Source organism: Poecilia reticulata, unplaced genomic scaffold (assembly GCF_000633615.1).
Source record: "Poecilia reticulata strain Guanapo unplaced genomic scaffold, Guppy_female_1.0+MT scaffold_145, whole genome shotgun sequence".
NCBI lineage: Eukaryota > Metazoa > Chordata > Actinopteri > Cyprinodontiformes > Poeciliidae > Poecilia > Poecilia reticulata.
In genome coordinates, this window is record NW_007615015.1 from 383,812 (window position 1) to 408,026 (window position 24,215).

Here is a 24,215-nt window from a genome sequence, read left to right on the forward strand (position 1 = left end):
GATAAAACAAGATTGATGATAATAAATAAGAAGCAGCTGGATAAATACAAAAGGACACTGAAACAGTTTTTATGAACTAATGAGTTTAGCATCTCCTCATCTTGAGTTAATGCTGCCAAGGCAAAACTAACAAGTTCACCTTCAAGCAGCTTCACGTTGTAGCACATTAAATTCTCAAACCTGCGAGTCAGGAAACGTTTCCCCGTTTGAACGAGACGGCTGATGAACGTCTTGCTCTGTTTGTCAGGTTGTTGGCCTGAACTTCTCCAGCGCCACGACCCCGGAGCTGCTGCTGAAGACCTTCGACCATTACTGCGAGTACCGGCGGACGCCCAACGGCGTGGTGCTGGCCCCGGTGCAGCTGGGCAAGTGGCTGGTTCTGTTCTGCGACGAGATCAACCTGCCGGACATGGACAAGTACGGCACGCAGAGAGTCATCTCCTTCCTCAGACAGGTGCGCCTCGTTTCCAGGTGGATGCAGACACCTGCAGCGGGCCGGGCGTTTAACTTCCTGTGTTTGGTAGATGGTGGAACATGGAGGCTTCTATCGCACCTCAGACCAGACCTGGGTGAAACTGGAGAGGATTCAGTTCGTCGGAGCCTGTAATCCTCCCACTGATCCCGGCAGAAAGCCGCTCACACACAGGTACAGCATGATATTTTTCATCACAAGAATAAAGTCATAATACTGGAAAAAAGTTTGAAAATGACAGGAAAACAAGTTTTAATGAGGGAAAAACCTTCAATGGTTTTCAGTGTCTGATGTTGCCTCTAAGTAAGAATCTGCTTTCTTCAGTCGTTTCCTCCATCGTTTCAAAATCCTGATGCTGAAGATAATCTGAAGCTGATGTGTGAAAATATCAAGTATTTTATTTGTAAATCTGATACAGAAGTAAAATTTTACAAGATTCTTAACATTCCTAAATTAGTTTTTTTATGTAGGAAAATTACAACTTCATTTTCTAATATTACGATTTCATTATAGAAATATTGACTTGTCTTTTTTATTATGACTTTATGCCAGTATTATTACAAGTAGTTTTTTAAATTATTACCACATTTTTGTAATAATATAATATTTGAATATTATGACTTTATTCTGTTAATACGACTATCATGACTTTTTCTTGTATTATGACTTTAGCATTGTATTATTACAAATTTATTCTGTTAATATTTCGACTTTTCCATATGACCTATGTTTATTGTATTGCAACTTTATTTTCATGTTATAATAACTTTGTCATACAACTTTATTATCAATGTTCATAATTAACACTTGTTTGAGCTTAACCTTGCTCTAGCAGTTTATCCTGAAAGAGAAGAATCTTATTTTTGGAGCTGGAATAGTAGACGCTTTGTGGCGTTTTGTGTCCAGGTTCCTGCGCCACGTCCCGGTGGTGTACGTGGATTACCCCGGCCCCGCCTCCCTCACCCAGATCTACGGGACCTTCAACCGCGCCATGCTGCGCCTCATCCCGTCTCTGCGGACCTACGCCGAGCCGCTGACCGCCGCCATGGTGGAGTTCTACACCATGTCTCAGGTAGAGGAGTGGACCCGGCGTCGGCAGAACCGTTCCCGTCGTAATGTGGCTTTTAAACGTGATCCTCCGTCCTTTAGGAGCGCTTCACCCAGGACATTCAGCCGCACTACATCTACTCCCCCAGAGAGATGACCCGCTGGGTGCGGGGCATCTTTGAGGCGCTGCGCCCTCTGGAGACCCTGCCAGTGGAGGGGCTCATCCGGATCTGGGCTCACGAGGCGCTGCGTCTCTTCCAGGACAGGTGAGAGCAACACCGTTAGCCGCCAGGTCATGTCTGCAGGTTTATAGCTAGCAATGGTCGCCCCATTGTTTCCAACTCAGAAACATTTTAGCAATATTTCATACAAAAACATTTGTGGTGTTCAAAATCGGCAGGTCAGATGTTTTAAACTGTAATCGGTGAACTCCAGGCTGTAATGTCTGTGTTTGTCTGCAGGCTTGTAGGTGACGATGAGAGAAGGTGGACGGATGAAAACATCGACATGGTTGCTCTCAAACATTTCCCTAACATCGATAAGGAGAAGGCTCTGAACAGGCCCATCCTGTACAGCAACTGGCTCTCCAAGGTGGATCGCCGTCCTCCATTTTGATCCTTCTGACCAGTTTTTGTTTTGCAGTTTTTAATTTTCCGTTTGTGTTTGCAGGACTACATCCCCGTTGAGCAGGAGGAACTGAGGGACTATGTGAAAGCCCGTCTGAAGGTTTTCTACGAGGAGGAACTGGACGTCCCTCTGGTTCTGTTTAACGAGGTTCTGGACCACGTCCTCAGAATCGACCGGTGAGCGTTCTGGCTTTTATTTTGAAGGCTTCTTCGTACAGTTCTGTCCCGTCCAGCTCACATTTTATCACATTGTTGCCGTTTTTCTGTAATAAAAACAATTTAAAGTTTTGCCACATCCTTGATTTAATTTAGGTCTTAACTTTGACTATTCTCCAATCAAACCCTGAAGGCCAGAAACAAAACAGCTGCATTTATATTGAGCTTCAATTGATCACCTGGAACCAATTTAGTTGATTTACGAAGCTGGTTGGAGACACTGGGCTGAACATTTTAACACTAAATGATGATACAGATATGCTTCCCTTTGTGTTTCTCTGAGAGAATCCACTCTGTGTGACAAAATATGAAAACCGCTGGTGGACAGATTAAACCCAAACCCTCCTTTAAACATCCCTGGTTCTCTGTGCAGAATCTTCCGGCAGCCTCAGGGTCATCTGCTGTTGATCGGAGTCAGCGGTGCCGGAAAGACGACTCTTTCCCGCTTCGTGGCTTGGATGAACGGACTGAGCGTCTACCAGATTAAGGTTGGTGCTTCAGTCCAGGGTGTTTTTTATTTTAACTGAATTTTCTCTGTTAATTTTCTGTTTGCTGCCATCAGGTGCACAGGAAGTACACCGGGGAGGACTTCGATGAAGACCTTCGCACTGTGCTGCGTCGCTCAGGGTGCAAGAATGAGAAGATCGCCTTCATCATGGATGAGTCCAACGTCCTGGACTCTGGGTTCCTGGAGAGGATGAACACACTGCTGGCCAACGGAGAGGTGACGTTACGCTGCTTTTACTCCTCATCCTGTGAAATGCTGAAGAATGTTAGCTTTTCTCCTGTTTGTATAATATTTATGGTTGTTTGCAGGTTCCTGGTTTGTTTGAGGGAGATGAATATGCCACGCTGATGACTCAGTGCAAGGAAGGAGCCCAGAAGGAGGGGCTGATGCTGGACACTCATGAGGAGCTTTACAAGTGGTTCACCAGCCAGGTTATCAGAAACCTGCACGTGGTTTTCACCATGAACCCGTCGTCAGAGGGCCTGAAGGACCGGGCTGCCACGTCTCCCGCGCTCTTCAACAGGTCCACTCATCATAAATACCAGCTGGAGCTAAAACAAAAAGACGGAAACGGTTTTCATACTAAAACTCTGCTTTCAGGTGTGTGTTGAACTGGTTTGGAGACTGGTCAACAGAGGCTCTTTACCAGGTGGGTAAGGAGTTCACCAGCAAGATGGACCTGGAGAAGCCCAACTACAAGGTTCCAGACTACATGCCCATCGTCTACGACAAACTGCCGCAGCCGCCGTCCCACCGCGAGGCCATCGTCAACGGCTGCGTGTTCGTTCATCAAACTCTTCACCAGGTCAGGATCAAGCTAGCCAGGAGTTAACGTTGTAAACAGGAAGTCTCTGTTTTGGTTGCTGAAGCTAAACTTTGTCACCAAATCCTCCAGGCTAACAATCGCCTGGCGAAGCGCGGCGGTCACACCATGGCCATCACTCCTCGCCACTACCTGGACTTCATCAACCAGTACGCCAACCTGTTCAACGAGAAGCGCAGCGAGTTGGAGGAGCAGCAGATGCATCTCAACGTCGGCCTTCGCAAGATCAAGGAGACGGTGGATCAGGTAGAACTGGCTTTCCTGCCGTAAAACATGAAGAAAGGTCCAAACTGTTGGTTCATCACATCGATGGTGTCCATTTCCTCGTCAAGGTGGAGGAACTTCGCCGTGATCTGAGAATCAAGAGCCAGGAGCTGGAGGCAAAGAACGCAGCTGCTAACGACAAGCTGAAGAAGATGGTCAAAGACCAGCAGGAAGCTGAGAAGAAAAAGGTAAACGGCAGGAAGAAGAAGCCAAAATATCCCATAAATCAAGTCATGACGATGTACCTGCTGTAGCGTGTGAATTATAAAGATTTGGGACAGAATATTTAATTTTACGTAACATTGCCCAACATTCAGACTTTGCTGTTCTGTTGGTGTTTAGCGTGTTTTCATGCTGCTCCTCTTCGGTTGCAGGTGATGAGCCAGGAGATCCAGGAAGCAGTTTACAAGCAACAGGAAGTGATCAAAGACAAGCAGCTGAGCGTCAAGCAGGACCTGGACCAGGTGGAGCCCGCCGTCATCGAGGCCCAGAACGGTAACGTCGGCTCTGGAGAGCACTTTATTCATTAGACTCCATCAGGTTAATACAGTTTCCACATGAAATAAACAAATGATTTTAAATCGGATGTATTTCAGTAGTTAATTTAGTATTTGCATAATTGTTTCTTTTTGACTGGTTTTATTTAATGTTGACAAAAAGGGACCAAAATATCAAAGAATATATTTTGTATTAATTGTTTTTAGGTCATGTGGACATTTATTTTTCTGATGGATTATTTATCAATATTTTTAAGTGGAGCGCCTTTTGTTACCCGCCTGCCTGTGTAAACGTGGCTAACAGCTAACAGCTAGCTTTCTGTCCACCTCCGTCCTCCATCTTGGCCCGTTTGCGTCTCGTTGCCCTCCTGCTCTGTAGCTGTAAAGTCTATAAAGAAGCAGCACCTGGTGGAGGTGCGGTCCATGGCCAACCCCCCCGCCGCCGTGAAGCTGGCTCTGGAGTCCATCTGCCTGCTGCTGGGGGAGAGCACCACGGACTGGAAGCAGATCCGCTCCATCATCATGAGGGAGAACTTCATCCCCACCATCGTTAACTTTGAAGCTGAAGAAATCAGGTGAAATGAGGTTTTTGCTTGTCTGCTAAAAGCTCTCTCTCTCTCTGTCTGGGTTTGTCTCCTCCTCCTTAATTAGCCGTGAGCTCCATTAAGCGGCAGCACCTGGTAGAAGTTCGGGCCATGACCAACCCTCCCGCCGCCGTTAAACTGGCCATGGAGTCTATCTGCCTCATGCTGGGCGAGGAGACCGGAGACTGGAAAAAAATCAGACAAGTTATAATCAGGGATAATTTCATCAGCAGCATAGTCAACTTCTCCTCTGAGGAAATGAGGTCAGGAAGGAGGTTTTGTCTTAACCAGACGATGAGAACCAATCACTGCAGGGTTCCTGCGCACTTCTTTAACACATTTCAGTTTTCCAGCAGTGAAAAAGGAGTATAAGATGAACATTTACCTCCAAACGGTTTTACTTCCAAATAAACATCTGAATTTCAGAACCGATTCGGTCCAAATAGACGAGTTTACTTCCATCCTGGACATTCTGGTTACTCAACAATGAATTAAGATCATTGAAAAGTTTGAAACCTTTTGTTTGCAATAATAAAGTCTTATTATGAGAATAACGTTCTGCGGCAGTAAAGTCAAACCACAATGGCTTTATTTTTTACTTTGTCATGTGATTTTTATCATAATTTTTCAATTTACTGTCAAACGACTTGATTCTCATAATTGACTTTTTTTCTTGTATTATTACAACTATTCTGGTAATGTCATATTATAATTTTTGTAATATTATGACGACATTCTAGTCTTATTTCAACTTATGTTGAAATATTATGAGAATTATAAATATACTCATAATATTTTGACTATATTGTCGTACGGCTTTATTTTCATGTGGCTTTTAATCTCATAATGTTATTTATTTTCTTGGCTTTTTGTTTCTAAAATAAGAAAACAGCCTGGAGCTCCAGAACAGGAGATTTGCAAATTTAAGTTTACTGTAGAAACATGATGGAAATAATTTTTTTTAATAAATGCCTTTATTTAAAGCCACCAACAAATAAACTTAAAATATTAAGTTTTATTTTAAGTTATAAAATAAAGAGTGTGCAGGAACCCTGATGATTTAATTTCTTTCCTGAACTGATTTTCATTTAATCCGAGGTGGAGGTAGATTAATCGTGTTTTTTTTAATATATATGTATATGTATATATATATATAATTTCTACAAATCAAAACTGTCCTCTGCACCGTCTCTTTAAATTTCCGTCCTAATTCTCTGATTTATTATCATTTCTATCACATAAAGCTCTGACCCTCTGCTGTTTTTACTCAGTGACTCCATCCGTGAGAAGATGAAGAAGAACTACCTGTCCAACCCGAGCTACAACTACGACCAGGTCAACAGGGCGTCTCTGGCCTGTGGGCCCATGGTGAAATGGGCCATCGCTCAGGTCGGGAATCCTGAACGCTCCGAACATGGATCTGCTGACCAGATCAAAGTCCAGCTAACGAACACCATGCTTCCCTCCTGCAGCTTAACTACGCCGACATGCTGAAACGAGTGGAGCCTCTGCGTAACGAGCTGCAGAAGCTGGAAGACGACGCGAAGGACAACAAGACGAAGGCGGAGGAGGTGGAGCAGATGATCAGGGACCTGGAGGCGAGCATCGCCCGCTACAAGGAGGAGTACGCCGTGCTCATCTCGGAGGCCCAGGCCATCAAGGCCGACCTGGCCGCCGTCGAAGCAAAGGTCTGCGTTTCCCGTCGGCCTCATTCAGACGCTCCCAGCTGATCCGAAGGTCCTGGAAGAAGTTCACCTGATGTTTCTCTGTTCCTGCAGGTGAACCGCAGCACAGCGCTGCTGAAGAGCCTTTCTGCTGAAAGGGAGCGCTGGGAGAAAACCAGCGAGACGTTCAAGAACCAGATGTCCACCATCGCCGGAGACTGCCTGCTGTCCGCGGCCTTCATCACGTACGCCGGATACTTTGAGCAGCAGATGAGGCAGAACTTGTTCACCACTTGGTCTCATCACCTGCAGCAGGCCAACATCCAGGTACCGCACTCAGTCCACACATCTGGAGATAAAGGAACATTTATGAAATAACAGCAGGAAGGCGTAATAATACCAAAGTCGTAATACAAGAAGAAAGTGGAACAAGTGTGCAGAGTGCAGTTACCAGTCAAAATAAGAATATAGTTGTAATATTACGAGAAATAAGTCTTAATAAAAAGTCCTAATAACACTCCAACAAAGTTTTACAAGAATAAAGTCACATTAGGAGAACGAAGTATTAAGTTTATAAAATATCCACAATAAAAGCTAAAGAAATTAAAATGTTGAATCTTGTGAAGTTGTGCTGTAGTATTGGATTTACAAATAAAGAAATATTTTGTTTTCTAACATAAGAATCGAATATTATCAGCAGCAGGATTTTAAAACACTTTAGTCTGTTAAGAAGAGAACCACAGGCTGACGAGCTCCTCAGTTTTTATAACTTCCTGGTAATATTGCATCTTTTTTTCTACTAATATGACTTTTTATTAACGTAATAAAAACTACATTTTATTGTTGTCCCATTGTGCAGCAATAACAAGGTTCTCAGGACTTTATGAACCCCAAACAGTCCCTCAGCATCACAGGTCCTCCACCAATGGATGCCAGACTCCGCTGAAATGTTTGTCATCAATCCCAAACACCTGGTTGCCATGGAGATGGCTTCAGATGCTAGCTATGCAGCATTTGAAGCCATCTCTCCAGAGTGTTTTGAGAAATGTGTCTGTTTGATCATATTTAAACCTGGTTGTGCGTAATTGTAGCTCCGTGTTAATTTCTGACCCAGTTCCGCACCGACATCGCGCGGACGGAGTATCTGTCCAACGCAGACGAGCGTCTCCGCTGGCAGGCCAACTCGCTGCCTGCTGACGACCTCTGCACCGAGAACGCCATCATGCTCAAACGCTTCAACAGGTCGGCGCCGACGAACCCGAAACGTCACAGAAATGTTCCTGCAGCTGAACCTGCAGTTTAATCCTGATGTCGTCCTCTTCAGGTACCCTCTGATCATCGACCCGTCGGGCCAAGCCACAGAGTTCATCATGAACGAGTACAAGGACCGCAAGATCACCAGAACCAGCTTCCTGGACGACGCCTTCAGGAAGAACCTGGAGAGCGCTTTGCGTTTCGGAAACCCGCTGCTGGTCCAGGTGAGAGCAGTGACTCTGATCCCCCCGATTTAAAATATGGACACACTGATCCATGTTTTATTGATATGATCCGATTCAGAAAAACCTAAAATGTTTCTTCTTTAAACACAGACATGAATGTTCTGAATTATAAATTCATCTGATAACTGCACCAGGACTTTGATGTTTTTCTATTTCTTAATTTCTTTTTATTTCTCCCTGTTTCTCTTTACTGTCGCATGCTGCTTTTATTTTAATTATGTAAAGCACTTTGAAATGCTTTGCTGCTGAAATGTGCTATACAGATAAAATTTGATTGATTCATGAAGTGAAGTTAAGAACTCTAAATAAGAAGTAAAATAAACATTAAAGCTCAGAGCATCAAGCATAGAATTAGACTGGATAGATCTGCACACACATAGATACTCAATCTAGATATTTTTTAATATCAGGACCAATACAGATATTGATATCTGATCGGTTCATCTCCAGTTAAACTCCATCGTCTCTAAACTCATCAGCTCTAACTCACTGTGACGTTTCAGGACGTGGAGAGCTACGACCCGATCCTGAACCCGGTGCTGAACAGAGAGGTGCGCCGGACCGGAGGGCGTGTCCTCATCACCCTGGGAGACCAGGACATCGATCTGTCTCCGTCGTTTGTAATCTTCCTGTCCACACGAGACCCAACGGTGAGGAGGCGGTCAGTTAACCCTCTGAGCTCCCGGTTTGGTCGTTGATGATCTGCGTCTCTGCAGGTGGAGTTCCCTCCAGACTTGTGCTCTCGGGTTACGTTTGTGAACTTCACGGTGACGCGCAGCAGCCTGCAGAGCCAGTGTCTGAACGAGGTGCTAAAGGCCGAGCGGCCCGACGTCGACGAGAAACGCTCGGATCTCCTGAAACTGCAGGGTGAGCCGGACAGAAACGCCGCCACAATCACAAAGTTCAGCGTTTTATTAGATCAACACGGTCGGCATCATAAAGACCCAGGAACCCAGCAGCAGAACACGGTCAAAACACGGTTGGCTTCTCAACATCCCAAGCTTTAAACATCTCCCGATTGCTGTAACCTGATGGCCCATTGGAGGAGCTGCAGAGAGCCACAGCTCAGGTGGAGAGTCTGACGGGAAAACTAGTCAGGAACTCCACAAACCTGGAGTTTATGGAAGAGAAGAATCAGCAATTGTTGACATAAAAAATTAGAGAAATCAAAGTTTAAATTAAATATCTGCTAGTGAGAAACCGTAAATGTTCTAGTTAAGAAGTTTGTATTCCAACATGGTGACGGCCATAAACATCGTTAACAGAAGTTCTTACAGACATCGTTTAATCTGTACTTCCCATGCGCAGACGCCACTTAGCAGGCGCTACAGGTAGCGTTGAGTTTAGCATGTCTGCCTCGTTTCCACTGCAGCTCACTGCTGTTGATGTGAGGAGCGGCCATATTGAAACAGGAAATCCGCCTTACCAGTCATAATTGGGCGTAGCTGCAGTTAGCTTAATTATATATTAATTTTATTTATTTTCTTCTCATTTTGTTGCAGCCTGCACATAACTTGACGTTAGTAATTTTGCAGAAGGCCTCAACATATATTGGCATGTTTTGCAGAAGATTTATGAAGAACATTCAAAATAAAAAGAGGTTTTGTTCTGGTCCTGGTTAGCAGGATGAATTGAAAAAGGATTTTATCAGATTGCTGTTGAATAAAAAATATCATCTTTTGTTTTTTTTATTTGAAATCTTTCCTCAGGCGAGTTCCAGCTGCGTCTCCGTCAGCTGGAGAAGTCCCTCCTCCAGGCTCTAAACGAGGTCAAAGGTCGCATCCTGGACGACGACACAATCATCACCACCCTGGAGAACCTGAAGAAGGAGGCGGCCGAGGTGACCAGGAAGGTGGAGGAGACGGACATCGTGATGGCGGAGGTGGAGGCGGTGTCCCAGCAGTACCTGTCGCTGTCCTCCGCCTGCAGCAGCATCTACTTCACCATGGAGGCTCTGAACCAGGTCCGACCGCAGCCAGTACCTTTAACACAAGACAACAAGTCATAAAGCTTTATTTATTGTTAAATAAATAACGTTAGGTGTTATTTATTCATAACGTCCAACATTATGAAACTTTAACTTGGGTAGAGGATCCAGAAATTTTACAATAAAATTACTCGAGGAAAAGTAAAAAGTACATCGTAGTAAAAATGCTTTGAAAAGTTGATTTTATTCAAAAGTTACCTGTAATTGAGTGAATGTAACTAGTTACGACCCAAACATGTTTTCACCAGAAGCAGAGACACAGTTTTGGTTAAAGTTTCACTTTTTTTTTTTTTTTTTTTTCTTTTTTTTTTTTTATTATTGAAAGAAACTGATTAGGAAAAAGTTTTTGCTTGATTTTGCCTGGTCCTTAAAATACCAAAATTTCCACATAACTTCATATTTTGGTTTGTCTGATGTAGTTTTCAAATATTAAAGGGTTGATCATTTGATCGGTTACTTGATTAGACTTTGTCCAGATACATTTTTGCTCTTGTTTGATTCATTTCTTGGGCGTCTGCTTTTCACTCGTCCCTGGTGTTGGAGTAGAGCTGCTGTTACCTGAGTATAACTTTTTGGGCTCTCTGCCCACCTGTGAGCGCAGCGCTCGTTTGTTTACCGCTCACAAAGCGTTCCCGTCTGCCTCCAGATGCACTTCCTGTACCAGTACTCGCTCCACTTCTTCCTGGACACGTACCACACCGTGCTGTACGAGAACGCCAACCTGAAGAGCATCAGCGACCATTCCCAGAGGCTGGCGCTCATCACCAAGGACCTGTTCCAGGTTAGAGCGCCTTCTGAAGCCGCCGGCCGCTGGCTGTCCTCTGCCCGACGCGGCTGTAAACGTCTGGTTTGGGTCTGTTTGGGTTAGGTGGTGTTCAACAGAGTGGCCAGAGGCATGCTGCACCAGGACCACATCACCTTCGCCATGCTGCTGGCCAAGATCAGCCTGAAGGGCATCACCAGGTGAGCAGTCCTCAAACTGTCCAATCAGCACACAGCTGCTGGAGTTTTAATGATTTGTTTTCAAAGTTAGGAAAAGATTCATTTCTGCATGAAGTGTTTCAAACTGCGCGTAGTTCTGATGACGACAAAAACCACGGTGAAAAAATGGTTTTTACACCATTTTTAAGTAATATATTGATAACATAATAATGAAATTCTGCTCTCAAACTTTTAGCACTGGAATTACAAGATATGTTAAATAACCAAAGCAATAAATAAAACGGAGATAAAAAACATACAACTGAAACATAACCAACAGATCATAAAGTCTATAAACAAATGAATTATTGAGCTAATTTTTAATTTATCATGTGCTTATTTATTTCTTATTGCAACAGGCTTAGTTTAAGGTTTAATCTAACAATTAAAAGCCTAAATTTAATTTAAAGTTATTACAGTTTCATACACCTCATAAGAAAATCACATTTTTTCATCTGTCTGAGGTTAAATCAGACTAAACTTTTTATTTATCAAATTATTAAAACTGTTTCTATTTACTAGACACCAGAAAACGTGGAGAATAATTGTTTTAGAAACTTTTTTGTAACTTTTCTTAAACATTTTGTTTTAAGCGTTTAATTTGAGCAGGAACATCATTTACTTTAATACTATTTATTTGTATTGTTTCAATATAATTTAATCCCTTCATGACTTATTGATCTGAGTAACTCATGAAAAAAGTCGTCTGTTTGTAGATGAGACAAAGTTATTGAATTCGAGGGACTTTTAGTTGAATTAGTTTTGTTTTCGGACCAATCGGGTTTATAGGATGTGTGAAAGAGACGAAACATTTTGTTATAATTTAGGTGTAGAATACCATCACAACACATTAACATTAAATCATATGATGGCGAATTGAAACTGTTTTTTAGTTTAGTTGTATTGTTTTAATCTCCAGTGCTGGAAAACTTGCCTTGAACTTTACGGAGGGGAAAAAACCGACATCAGAAGTTTTGTTTTGTTTCAGTGAGCCGTCGTACGACGTAGAGTTCCAGCACTTCCTGCGTGGAAAGGAGATCGTCCTGACGGGAACGCCGCTGCCCAAGGTCAAAGGTCTGACCTCTGAGCAATGCGAGGCCATGGTCCGCCTCAGCCGCCTGCCGGCCTTCAAGGACCTGGTGGCCAAAGTCGAAGCTGACGAGGTGAGCCGCAGCCTGCCTGCTGCTTTCCTTATTTATTTCATTTTTAAATCTCCTTTTTTCACGATTTTCTTCCTTTTTCACTTTGTTTCCTCAGCAATTCTTCATGTGGATCCAGAGCAACACTCCAGAGCTGGCCGTTCCTTATCTGTGGTCGGAGGAGAAGCAGTCGAGTCAGTGAACCCGTCGACCCGTCGACGTAAAATCACTGGATTGGACGGCGCCTGTTGGCTGCTGTAGCTAGTGACGCCCACCTGAGGGCGCTACTGAGTCGCGTCAACAAAACCAGATTGTTCCAATTGACACAAAACTGACTGCAGCACCATTATTCATCATCGGATTTCTACAAAATATGGATTCAATTAAAGAATAGTTTCCTCCCCTACACACACACACACACACACCACTGTTGCCATGGCAACGAGCTGACAACAGGGATTATTTTTAGTCGTATCAAAAATTAACGCCAAAAACATGCAGACATTTAAGAACAGAACATTCTGTCCATTAGTTTTAAGATGTTGGTGTATCAGCTAATTTAAACAATTTAAATTAGCATAACTCACCTACTTCCCACTTTCTCTCTATTTTTATTAAACCTTTCCACTGACCTGTGATCTTAGCTGTTCAGGTGGTGAAAATTAATTTTAAAAATGCCCTAATTTTTTCTGATTCTTTGCGTGAATGTGTTTATTTCACCGATATTCCTGAATCGGTGCGTGGTGACGTCCAAACCAGTGACGACATATCTGTGGATCTGCCATTTTCACATGCGGTCAACCGTCAGTGCCATAACCTGATCGATCGCTGATGGTCCTGCTGGATGTTTGTGCTCTCAGCTCCCATCGGTCAGGCCGTCCACATGCTGCTGCTGATCCACACCTTCCGGCCCGACCGCCTGCTGGCCATGTCCCACATCTTCGTCTCCAAGGTCCTGGGGGAAACCTTCATGAACATCATCGAGCAGCCGCTGGACCTGGCCAACATCGTGGACAGCGAGGTATTGATTACATCGATATTATTGTTGTTGTTGTTGTGATGGAAGCTCCTACGGTGACGGCTCTGACCACGCCTGCAGGTGAAGCCCAGCACTCCGGTTCTGATGTGTTCTGTCCCGGGTTACGATGCCAGCGGATTGGTCCGGGATCTGGCTGCTGAGCAGAACAAGCAGATCACCTCCGTCTCCATCGGTAACGCTCGCGCTCTGCTTCCTGTGTGAACGAAGCGCCGGGTGAAGGTTTAACGGTGGGCATGCGTCTCGTCTCCACAGGTTCAGCTGAAGGCTTCAACAAGGCCGACAGAGACATCAACACGGCCGTCAAGTCTGGCAGGTGACCAGCGACGCTCCGGATGTTTGTTTTTCCTTGTCGGACGGTTTTACCGGATGTTTTCCTGCTGCAGGTGGGTGATGCTGGAGAACGTCCACCTGGCCCCCGGCTGGCTGATGCAGCTGGAGAAGAAGCTGCACTCCATGCAGCCGCACGCCAGCTTCAGGCTGTTCCTCACCATGGAGATCAACCCCAAGGCAAGAACATCGTTAATAATAATTACTACTTACGCATCTTTATTTGCTTCATTCTGAAATTTTATTATTTAATAAATGATGCAAATATTTGTGTTCATTCCATTTGTTATAAACAAAATTATATTTAAATGCTAATAATAGTCATTAATAATTGTAGTAGTAATATATATTTTAATTTTGATTTGACTAGAAGTTAAAATTATATTTTTATGTAAAAACTACTCRGGTTAAAAAAATAGATCAAAATAATATTTCTGTCTGTTTTAACAAAACGATTCTATTTTTTAGAAACTACTGATTAGTAATAAATACTTTAATCTATTTTAATTTTGTTGTTAAAAATAAAATTATTTTTAAATATTAATATAAATATTAATTGATCTTATTGTTAGAAGATTGTATATTTTTTAACCACCACTGGTATTAATAATTAGTATTTATTTCAGTTTGTTCTATGAACTAAACTCTGGTTTTCTTATTATTAAACAAACTTGTAATAAAGACATGAAATTCTATATTTTCTATATTCTGTATTTCTCCCAACTATTTAAAATCTGAAATTGTATAAAAAAATGTTATTGAAATGTTGAATTGTCGCCACAGTGATGGACTTTAACGTTTCTAAGATTAATTTTTACTTCCATAATTTATCAACTGCTCCAAGAAGTTTGGAATGAGGAACTTTTAATTCGTATAATTTAGATTAAGAAGTGAATTGGTGTTAAATAAGGACCAAAGTTATTGATCTTGATTGGTTGTGATCAGTGAAGTTTCCTCTCTTCCAGGTTCCCGTCAATCTGCTCCGCGCCGGCCGCATCTTCGTGTTTGAGCCGCCGCCCGGCGTCAAAGCCAACATGCTGCGGACCTTCAGCAGCATCCCGGTGGCGCGCATGTGCAAGGTGATGGAACCGATCAGAACCCGATCAGAAACCTGTTTGCATCGCGTTCTGACCCTCCGTTTCCTCTGAAGGCTCCCAACGAGCGCGCGCGCCTCTACTTCCTCCTGGCCTGGTTCCACGCCGTCATCCAGGAGCGGCTGCGCTACGCGCCGCTCGGCTGGTCCAAGAAGTACGAGTTCGGCGAGTCGGACCTCCGCTCCGCTTGCGACACCATCGACACCTGGCTGGACGACACCGCCAAGGTAGGAGCGGACCCACGCATCTCTGTTTGCAGCTAAAACTGAGACGCAGGAAGCTGAGGGTTAACTTCCTGTCTGTGTCGCTCAGGGTCGTCAGAACATCGCTCCAGATAAAATCCCCTGGGCGGCGCTGAAGACCCTCATGGCCCAGTCCATCTACGGCGGCCGCATCGACAACGAGTTCGACCAGCGGCTGCTCATCACCTTCCTGGACCGCATCTTCACCAAGGGAAGCTTCGACAGCGAGTTCAAGCTGGCACTGAAGGTCGACGGGCAGAAGGACATCAAAATGCCAGACGGCATCAGGTCGGTGGCGCTTGGCGCGATTTCTACCTCAGAATGAATTCTAAGATGGCCGCCGCCTCATCTGAGCCGCTCTGGTTTCAGGCGTGAAGAGTTCATGCACTGGGTGGAGATGCTCCCCGACACGCAGACGCCATCTTGGCTGGGGCTGCCCAGCAACGCAGAGAAGGTGCTGCTCACCACTCAGGGTAGGCCTCTGACCTCTGACCTCCGATTGTAGACAGCAGAATCTGCGAACGGTGACACCGATCGGAGAGGAACTGGAGCCACAAACTTTTAAGTTTTGAAATTGACTAAAAAAGATAAACTGAAAATTTTTCTAACTAAAAAGGTTGAAACTTTACAAAATAAATTTTAGACTGAAAAAATCTGAAACTCCAAAAAAAAAAAAAAAAAAAAAAAAAAAGGTTGGAAACTGGAAAAATTTTTAAACAAAAATATTTTGAAAACAAATTTTGTAACATGGGAAAAAAAACTAATAATTTGAGTTTGTAAAAAAAAAAAAAAAAATCCAAAAACTTTAGCTCCAAAGTAACGTATCTTAAAAAACTTAGAAGAAAACTGAGCGAACTCCCTAAGACGACGTGATGCTAACCAAGATGTTGACGTGTGGATGCTGAGCCGCCACGGACGTCCTGGTTTTAGACGGTTGTCTCCATCTGGATTCCTGGTGGAGCAGCAGATTCCTTCAGGATGGTCTCTCTAATAATCTGTCCTCTTCCTGTCAGCCGGGGTTTAATCTGTAATCCAGCTGCAGCCTCCTGTAGTCTAGCTGCCACCGGTGCGGCTCCTCACCCTCCAGCAGCTGTATTTCACACACATCCTGCTGCTTTGCTGAGATGATACCCGACTCCCTCCCGTTGCCCCCCGCCCCCCTTTAGCTGAACGGTTCCTCTGCATCCTCCCAGGTTCTCCCTCTTCCTGTTGCATGCCGTCGTTTCACTTCCCGTCAGCTGAGGAATCGGCCTCAGCGTTGCCTGGACCTGTTTGTGTTTGTCCTGTTTGATCTCCTTATTTTGTATTGACACAATCCCACACCCTGAGGGGAAGCCATTTTGGTTTTCTGTTCCAAAATATAATGTCTTGTCCCTCCTCCTCCTCCTCCACCCACCATGGTCTTGTCCTCCACCTCCCTCTCCGTCTGCTGGGCTGCACAGGCACCGACATGATGGGTAAGATGCTGAAAATGCAGATGTTGGAGGATGAGGATGACCTGGCCTATGAGACGGAGAAGAAGGAGCGGACGTCGTCCACGTCCGACACCCAGCCGGCCTGGATGCGGACGCTCCACGGCACCGCCTGCAACTGGCTGCAGCTCATGCCGCAGATGGTCAATCCGCTCAAACGCACCGTGGAAAACATCAAGGTGAGCAACCGGGTCGGAACGCAGCAGCGTCATGTTCCACCAACCTGTTCTTCTGTATCGGACCCGAATCGACCGATGCTAAAGCTCAGATATCGGTTCTGGAAGCGAACAGTGATCGGTTCATCCCTGGTTCTGGTGCATCTGCAGCGCTTCCTCTAACTCTCTTGTTCTGATCGGTGGAACCAGGACCCGCTGTTCCGTTTCTTCGAGCGCGAGGTGAAGATGGGCGGCAAGATGCTGCAGGAGGTCCGTCAGGATCTGACCGACGTCGTCGCTGTCTGTGAGGGGAAGAAGAAGCAGACCAACTACCTGCGCACGCTTATCAGCGACCTCGTTAAAGGTGTTTGATTCGTTCTCGGCTGAATAAACCGGATCGGCTTCGTCTGGAGTAAATCTGATCCCGTGTCGCTGCAGGAATCCTCCCCCGCAGCTGGTGCCGCTACACCGTCCCCACCTCCATGACCGTCATCCAGTGGGTGTCGGACTTCAGCGAGCGGATCAAGCAGCTGCAGCAGATCTCCCAGGCGGCGGCCAGCGGGGGCGCCAAAGAGCTGAAGGTACCACGAGTCAACACATTTTTAAAAACAAGCAAATTCCCACCATTTGTTTGTCAAATTTACAACTTTTCAAACTCAGAACATTCCAAGGTTTTTTTTTCTAGACAATTTCTTATTTTTTCTGACAAAATTTTCATTGTTGAAGCTCAGAAATTTCTATTTTTTATTCTCTAAAAGAAACTCAATATTTGATTTTTCAAACTCAGAAATTTCTGAGATTTTTCTGTGGGATTTTTTTTAAAGTTTCCCATCTGCAGTGGCCCTGACGTGTCGTGGTAGAAAACTGCTGTTTGAGGTTATTTTCCGTTTTCCCTCCTCCAGAACATCCATGTGTGCCTGGGCAGCCTGTTTGTGCCGGAGGCGTACATTACCGCCACTCGCCAGTATGTGGCGCAAGCCAACAGCTGGTCTCTGGAGGAGCTGTTCCTGGAGGTCAACGTCACGACGGCTCAGGGCGCTTCGCTCGACGCCTGCAGCTTCGGCATCAAAGGTCTGACTAAACCTGCGCCTGCCGTTGCCGTGGAGAAACGTTAGACTTTATGTGGATCCTCATTAGCTGTTGCCATGGCAATGGCTACTCCTCCTTAGGGCAACATCATAAAAACAGCTACACTCACACTCAACATAATATTAGAAACTTGGTACATTGACTGATAAAATAATTATATAATACATCACCCAGTGCTCTCTGCATCCTGATAATATTTGTGTTTTTGGAACAAGCTGCATATTTTGGGTGGATTGTAGTTTAAATCTTTTTCATATCGGAGCGGAGGGAGATCTGGGAATATTCTGGAGCGGCTCTGGCCTCATTTCAGCCTCATGTTTTAATGATTTTTGATGCATATTGATAATACACAATGTCTGCTGCATCTTCAACATGATTTAGTTAAAGTAAAATGTGCAGGATTTGATGAGAAGCGGGTCAGATTTGGTCTTGATTGGTTCTGGTTTGTCCCGTCCAGGTCTGAAGCTGCAGGGCGCCACCTGCGCCAACAACAAGCTGTCTCTGTCCACCTCCATCTCCACCGAGCTGCCGCTCACGCAGCTCCGCTGGGTGAAGCAGAGCAGCGCCGAGAGCAGACACATGGTACCGGCAGCACCAGAACAGAACCGCCGGAGGGATCCACTGGATCAGAGCTCCTAACTGAGCCGTTTCCTCTGTCTGCAGGTGACGCTTCCCGTGTATCTGAACTTCACCAGAACCGACCTGATCTTCACCGTGGACTTCGACATCGCCACCAAGGAGGATCCGCACAGCTTCTACGAGCGAGGCGTCGCCATCCTCTGCACCGAATGATTTCACCCTGAACGTCCTGATCATATGATTATTACGCTGCAGTTAATCGCTTTAGTTAGTCGCTGTTGCGTTAGAAATGCTCGTGGAGCCGCTGTGCTTCGTTCGTTCGGTTTCCTGGAAAGTGACTGAAGGTGAAGGAGGATGTCGTCAGATGGTCAAACTGGGAGGAGATGAAATTTGGGGAAAGAAAGTTGGAAACGTTTTAGAGGATGTTTTTAGACTGAATAAAGCTTCTTGCATTGGAATTAAAAAACTGTCTTGTTAATGAGCAAGAGATGAAAACTTCCAATAACACTTCAGATATCTGTGCAGGAAAAAAATGATTTTATGTTTTCAAGTTATAAAATGTTACATTTTAATTTAGCTGGGAACCAGATGGGATTTTCTGACAGGTTTTACTACAAACTCCCAGTACAGCCACCCAACCCCAACCAGTTACTGTCCAGTTCAGATAGAAATTAGTGCAACAGACCAATTAATCTGTTGTGGATTAATTATGTCCTGGAGCTGCACCAGTGAAGCCATAACGGAATGCTGCCACCTACTGGGTGGGATTAGCAATAAAAAAAATCATTTGACTTTATTGCAAACAGACAAAAGGCTAGTTCAGCCTCCAACATCCAATAATCTCACCTTTATAGTAAAACTTTAATCTGTTACTGTAGCAACGGATCGCTCTTTAGAAAATGTAAACAAATGAAACTAATCTGATCAGATATCCCATGTTTAAAAGAAAAAACCCGAAGCCTTTTTCTTTTAATTTATGCTGGTCAGATTATTGAACATCCCTGTTTCCTAAACTCCATAATCTGGGCTTTGACTAGGCTCGGATCTCCATTTTTCAGCCAGTCCTGGGTGGATTTAAAGATGTGTTTTGGGTTCTGATGGAGCGACCAGTTCTGGTCCAGTTTATTTTTTTCTGATTTCCCTTTTTCTATTAAAAGGGGCCTAGATGAAACCCTGGGGTACTCCGAATGCGACTTTATTTTTTTGTCTGCTCTAATTGAAAGTTACTTATTGACATGAAGAAAATTTTTTACTGTCAAGTAATTTTCAACCTGCTATATAAATAAAGTAGTTGATCAACAGCAACAGGCTGAAGGTAATCTGCTCCTTACCTGAGTTTCTACCAGGCCCCGCCCACCTGAAGCCGCCTCTGTTCTTACATAATCAACCACACAGATTAAAACGTGACGATCTTTAATTTAGCCTTTTTGCTCCAAACACAATGAAATGTAAAAGCAACATAAAGGTCCAAGTTAATAGCAATTCCTGGAGAATTTTAATCATTTGCTCACATTCGATCAGTGAATGAAATAAATTTCAACTTATTTGACCAAATTATGGATAAAACTAAGGGAATTTAAAAAATCAGGAGGAATCCAATTGTTACAATGAAATCTAAATATTCTTGGGAAATCAAAACAAGTTGAATTGAACAATTTCAACAACAACAAAAAAATCAAACCCACCACGCCCCACATTACATCTCTGCATACAATATGAGACTTGACAGCATTTATGAGCAGAAGCCTCCATCATTGTCCCTCCATGTTTCTCACACATTGCCTCTTCCTGGGCTCCGCCTCCACCTGTCCTCCAGGTGGAGCCTCCACCTGTCCTCCAGGTGGAGGCTCCTTCCTCTTGCAGAGCGGCCTGAGCGATGAGCAGCTGCTGATCTGACGGGAGCTCCTTTCCTCTAGGGGGAGTCGTCCAGGGCTGCAACCTGCATCCAACCCGGAGCCATCAAGCTGCACCTCTACATCCATAGCATGGATGCCCTTTGTTAAATAGCTTATACTTTGATGAACTATAGACTGGTGATGTGCTAAAGAGTCTCTGCTGCCGTTTGTCACCATTTCACTGACGGTTAGAGAGGCAGAGTGGTGAAGCAACAACCGCCTTCTCTGGCCAGAGACGCGGCTTCTTCCTATGGGAGCCATTTGGAAAGTTAGACAAAAATAAACAGGTGTTTGGGGTTTTTAGCCTCAAAGCAAAAAGAATAATGACGGCTCATTTTCAAAGTCATGTTTCCACCATATAATTGATTCATTTATAAATCTCAGTTTGAACTAAATATCTAGTTAAGCTAAATTTCAATGAGGTCATTTACTTACCAAGCCAAATATTTAGTTTAAAGCTAAATTTTAGCTCAAATATAAACCTAAATATTTAGACAACTTACATTTAGCTTGAAGCTAACTATTTAGCTACAAGCTAAATATCTAGTTAGCAAGCTAAATATTTAGCTTGAAGCAAAATTTCTATTTAAGAAAGTCAAATATTTAGTTCCAAGCTATATTTTTTAGCTCATATCAAACAAAACATTTAGATATAGTCAATAGCTAATCTAGGAGCTGCTAAACATTTAGTTAGTAAACAATATTTAGCTAAATAAGATTTAAGTTAATATGTAGCTTGGACCTAAATAGTTAGCTTGCTCACAAAATATTTATGGAACTAAATATCTTGGTAACGAATATTTAGGTTGAAGCTAAATGGTTAGTTCATAAACAAAAATATTTTGCTTAAAGCAGATTTTTAAAATGAATGAATAAAAAAATATGACTTTGAAAAATTAACCCATTTTTTCCCCATCTTGGCGACTAAAAAGCTCAAATTATTGGTGTTAATTTTTGACAATCCTCCTCCTTTACCTCGCTGCCTCTTCTCCCTGCTGGCACCATTTGACTCCTCTGAATCCTCTGAGCTCCCATCATACGGGTCCAAAAACTGCACCGCCAACACAACAGCCACACATGAGTCAGCAGGAAGCTTCATGGCTGGAGGTGACCGGATCTGAGGATGCTCACCAGCGAACAGCAGCCATGTCTTCCTGCAGACTTGTATGTCAACCCCACTGTCTGGCAGGAGGTTCTGCTTTCTGGTGCGCTGCTCACACATCCCTGCTCACAGCAAGCAGAGACCTTCACAGGTTAGGAGACGAGCTGAGCAGCAGCAGCCAAACCTTACATTCTCATCAACAATCTGAAAATGAACTGATTGTTATTTTTTCCTGGGTGGGATGATTACACAACTTCAAAGAGTTGAATTATTACAACAAGTTTTAATTTATTGGTTTTCTTCATTTCACAAAAGTAGAGCATTTTCCGTGCTGTAAAGTCTGTCGGTCTGTAAAGTGTTAGAAAACTATTTCTATGGAAATAAACAGTGGGGAAACCTTCTCAGGAGAAACTATCCATCCATCCATCCATCCATCCATCCATCCATCCATCCATCCATCCATCCACTTTCTTGCACCCTTGTCCCTCAGTGGGGTCAGGAGGTGCTGCTGCCTCTCCAGCTAACGTTCCAGGCGAGAGGCGGGTCACCTGGACAGGTCGCCAGTATGTCGCAGGGCAACACAGAGACACACAACCATGCACACACACACACTCACACCTAGGGAGAATTTGGAGAGGCCAGTTAACCTGACAGTCATGTTTTTGGACTGTGGGAGGAAACCGGAGTACCTGGAGAAAACCCACGCATGCACAGGGAGAACATGCAAACTCCATGCAGAAAGACCGGGGCCGGGAATCGAACCCAGAACCTTCTTGCTGCAAGGCAACAGCTCTACTAACTGCACCACTGTGCAGCCCCATAAGAAACCAACCTACCAAATTTACTCCAAGATCTCAACAACAACTCATCCAGAAGAACCCAGAACAACCTCAGTGTCCCATCTGATCTGGTCTACAACTCACAGAAAGACAGCTATAAACACGGTGGAGGTAGTGTGATGATCTGTTTTTGCTGCTGCAGCATCTGGATGACTTGTAAATAATGGAACCAGGATTTTTGCTCTAATGCAGAAAATCCTCAAGAAGAATCTCCAGCTGTTGGTGTCTGTAGCCGGACCCCCAAACCCAACAAGACTCTGAGGATCTAAGAAGGACAAAATGAAGGTTTCAGAGTGGCCTAGTCAAAGTAGAGCTTCTGGGCATTCCTTTTCCAAGTTGGAAATGATCCCAAATATAACTTTTACATCAGATTTGATATATATAGCATTTTTATAACAACTGAAGGAAACAGTTACTTGCTAACGGCATAAAATGTCACCATATGCCTGGACGCAAATGATGCCGTCCCTTTAAGAGTCAGTAAAGCTGAATAATCCTTCCACCCTCAAACAAAACAGTTCAGATGCATCAAGACTGAGTTAAAGGTTTATGTAAAGGTCTGATGTTCTTCCAAAAACTACAAACTTTCAGTTGTTTATGAATCGATGAGTACCAGAGTGCTGGTGTCCGACCACCTGGGGGTGAGCTCAGAGTCTGAATCCGTGCTGGAGTCCATCTTACACATCCCATCGGCGTCACAGCGGGAGAAAAAACACGTTCAACGTAACCAAATCAGTAGCAAGTCAACAGATGAGGCTTCTCTCCTCTCACCATGCAGCTCAGAGTCAGCTGGTCCATCGGGTTTGGTGCGTCAGTGTTTCTGGGGTCTGGACAGAAAAATCACATCTGGCTTTTTAAATGCAAACTTCTCAGTAAATTATTAGATCACTAGGAAGTGTTTTAGTTTGAGTAAATTAATTCAAATTTTGACCAAAATTTGTCTCTGGGAAAACTTTAAAGTTCTTAAAGCTCTTTGGATTTTCCACAATGACTAAACTTTGGCTAAAAATGACAGAGCTAATGAATTTTAGTTATATTTGTTATACAGGTTGGCATTTCAGATATATTTATTATAAGTGGCAATATAAAAAGTATTTATTTTCAGTATTTTACAGAACTGGAGTCAAAGCTCCTGAAACATAAAATGCAGGCCTTAAAAACAGTTTAGATCAGGCATCTTCAGGACACCAAAACCCTGGAAAGTGTGATTCTCAGCACCAAAATGCACAAAGAAGCTGCATGTTATGATATGATAAAGATAATTCTGACAATACAGACAGATTTTAGGGTTTTCAAGTCATCATAAATCTAAATTATCATGAGGGAAAATATTTTTATAATAATGAAACAATAGTTGTCTGTAGTAGACATAATGAATGCAGGTTTTTAGCAGTTGTTCAGTTTTCAGGAAATAATTACGTCAATTTTCCTCAACAGAATGACACTAAAATCCCAGTAATATATATTTTAGTTAATTTGTTTTCTCTAATTAGTTTGGTAAATGTTTATTTCATTTTATAGAAGAAAATGTATCCATCCTTTTAGAACTTATAAACTTAAAAAATATTTGGTTTATATTTTGGTGGTCCTTTAAAATCGCAACAAAAAACAAAACAAAACTGAATTTGACTTATTTTACTCCCAAATTTAAATAAACAATTTAAATGTAATTATGTAAATGAATATTAGATGATATTCTGAGACGCCGTGTTGGTCACTTCTCCGTCTGCATATTTAACAAAATAAAATATTTCAGTTTGATCTGTAGTGATTTGTGTGTGTGTGTACCTGGAAGTGGATGCTGCTGTCATCTCCTGCAGGGCATCAGCGCTTCTGGTGCCTTTGGTTCTTTAATGTTAGGGTGAAATGATGGAAGCGCGCTGCAGGACAACGCGTTTGAATCTGCGCGGTAGCAGGTGTTGGTGATTTTTAAGCAGCAAAATGTGGAAACAGCTGAGAACGAAAAGATTTGCTCAGATTAAAACGTCCGGTTAGACGCGTTTTCAAAATAAAGCAACTCCAGGAAAGCTTCAGTGAAAGTTTTGTGGTTCCTCTCCATTTTCTGACATTAATTT

The 24,215-nt window shown here is 43.5% G+C and overlaps 2 protein-coding genes across 4 annotated transcripts in view; one reads left to right on the forward strand and one right to left on the reverse strand.

The window, feature by feature from the left end:
* Positions 1-18,770, forward strand: part of dync1h1 (dynein, cytoplasmic 1, heavy chain 1) — a 36,215-nt gene extending 17,445 nt beyond the window's left edge. Inside the window, exons 39-78 of one of the 2 annotated variants that reach the window (XM_008401898.2) lie at positions 248-454; positions 525-646; positions 1,379-1,544; positions 1,622-1,785; positions 1,981-2,110; positions 2,189-2,322; positions 2,735-2,849; positions 2,924-3,085; positions 3,178-3,392; positions 3,470-3,674; positions 3,765-3,938; positions 4,025-4,144; positions 4,331-4,451; positions 5,105-5,300; positions 6,309-6,426; positions 6,510-6,725; positions 6,816-7,028; positions 7,816-7,943; positions 8,026-8,179; positions 8,704-8,850; positions 8,917-9,067; positions 9,910-10,163; positions 10,834-10,968; positions 11,056-11,150; positions 12,157-12,331; positions 12,426-12,501; positions 13,168-13,328; positions 13,407-13,518; positions 13,599-13,659; positions 13,730-13,853; positions 14,639-14,752; positions 14,824-14,994; positions 15,080-15,297; positions 15,379-15,482; positions 16,452-16,660; positions 16,847-17,000; positions 17,075-17,217; positions 17,539-17,707; positions 18,183-18,307; positions 18,389-18,770. In XM_008401898.2, the coding sequence (XP_008400120.1) occupies positions 248-454; positions 525-646; positions 1,379-1,544; positions 1,622-1,785; positions 1,981-2,110; positions 2,189-2,322; positions 2,735-2,849; positions 2,924-3,085; positions 3,178-3,392; positions 3,470-3,674; positions 3,765-3,938; positions 4,025-4,144; positions 4,331-4,451; positions 5,105-5,300; positions 6,309-6,426; positions 6,510-6,725; positions 6,816-7,028; positions 7,816-7,943; positions 8,026-8,179; positions 8,704-8,850; positions 8,917-9,067; positions 9,910-10,163; positions 10,834-10,968; positions 11,056-11,150; positions 12,157-12,331; positions 12,426-12,501; positions 13,168-13,328; positions 13,407-13,518; positions 13,599-13,659; positions 13,730-13,853; positions 14,639-14,752; positions 14,824-14,994; positions 15,080-15,297; positions 15,379-15,482; positions 16,452-16,660; positions 16,847-17,000; positions 17,075-17,217; positions 17,539-17,707; positions 18,183-18,307; positions 18,389-18,517 (6,087 nt within the window). In that variant the 3' untranslated portion in view covers positions 18,518-18,770. Of the gene's footprint in view, positions 1-247; positions 455-524; positions 647-1,378; positions 1,545-1,621; positions 1,786-1,980; positions 2,111-2,188; positions 2,323-2,734; positions 2,850-2,923; positions 3,086-3,177; positions 3,393-3,469; positions 3,675-3,764; positions 3,939-4,024; positions 4,145-4,330; positions 4,452-4,832; positions 5,029-5,104; positions 5,301-6,308; positions 6,427-6,509; positions 6,726-6,815; positions 7,029-7,815; positions 7,944-8,025; positions 8,180-8,703; positions 8,851-8,916; positions 9,068-9,909; positions 10,164-10,833; positions 10,969-11,055; positions 11,151-12,156; positions 12,332-12,425; positions 12,502-13,167; positions 13,329-13,406; positions 13,519-13,598; positions 13,660-13,729; positions 13,854-14,638; positions 14,753-14,823; positions 14,995-15,079; positions 15,298-15,378; positions 15,483-16,451; positions 16,661-16,846; positions 17,001-17,074; positions 17,218-17,538; positions 17,708-18,182; positions 18,308-18,388 lie in introns of both variants that reach the window. The other variant, XM_008401897.2, reaches the window with a different exon arrangement.
* Positions 18,771-19,700: 930 nt separating this feature from the next.
* Positions 19,701-24,096, reverse strand: LOC103459974 (uncharacterized). Of its 2 annotated transcripts, XM_008401929.2 has the most exons (6): positions 23,929-24,096; positions 22,912-22,967; positions 22,754-22,816; positions 21,331-21,423; positions 21,175-21,250; positions 19,701-20,447 (listed from the first exon to the last, which is right to left on the reverse strand). In XM_008401929.2, the coding sequence occupies exons 2-6, from the start codon at positions 22,936-22,938 to the stop codon at positions 20,056-20,058; spliced, it is 651 nt and encodes a 216-aa protein (XP_008400151.1). In that variant the 5' UTR covers positions 22,939-22,967; positions 23,929-24,096; the 3' UTR covers positions 19,701-20,055. The 2 variants fall into 2 exon arrangements, with proteins under 2 accessions (XP_008400151.1, XP_017158523.1); XM_017303034.1 differs by lacking the exon at positions 22,754-22,816.
* Positions 24,097-24,215: the final 119 nt, after the last annotated feature.

Bases quoted from the DNA above. Each gene is read 5' to 3' on its own strand.
- LOC103459974 (XM_008401929.2), bottom strand. From the start codon at position 22,938: ATGGACCAGCTGACTCTGAGCTGCATG. The intron at 21,251-21,330 runs GTGAGCATCCTC...TTGGCGGTGCAG, and splicing joins GACATGGCTGCTGTTCGCTG to TTTTTGGACCCGTATGATGG. The intron at 20,448-21,174 runs GTAAAGGAGGAG...TGGCTCCCATAG, and splicing joins CAGGGAGAAGAGGCAGCGAG to GAAGAAGCCGCGTCTCTGGC.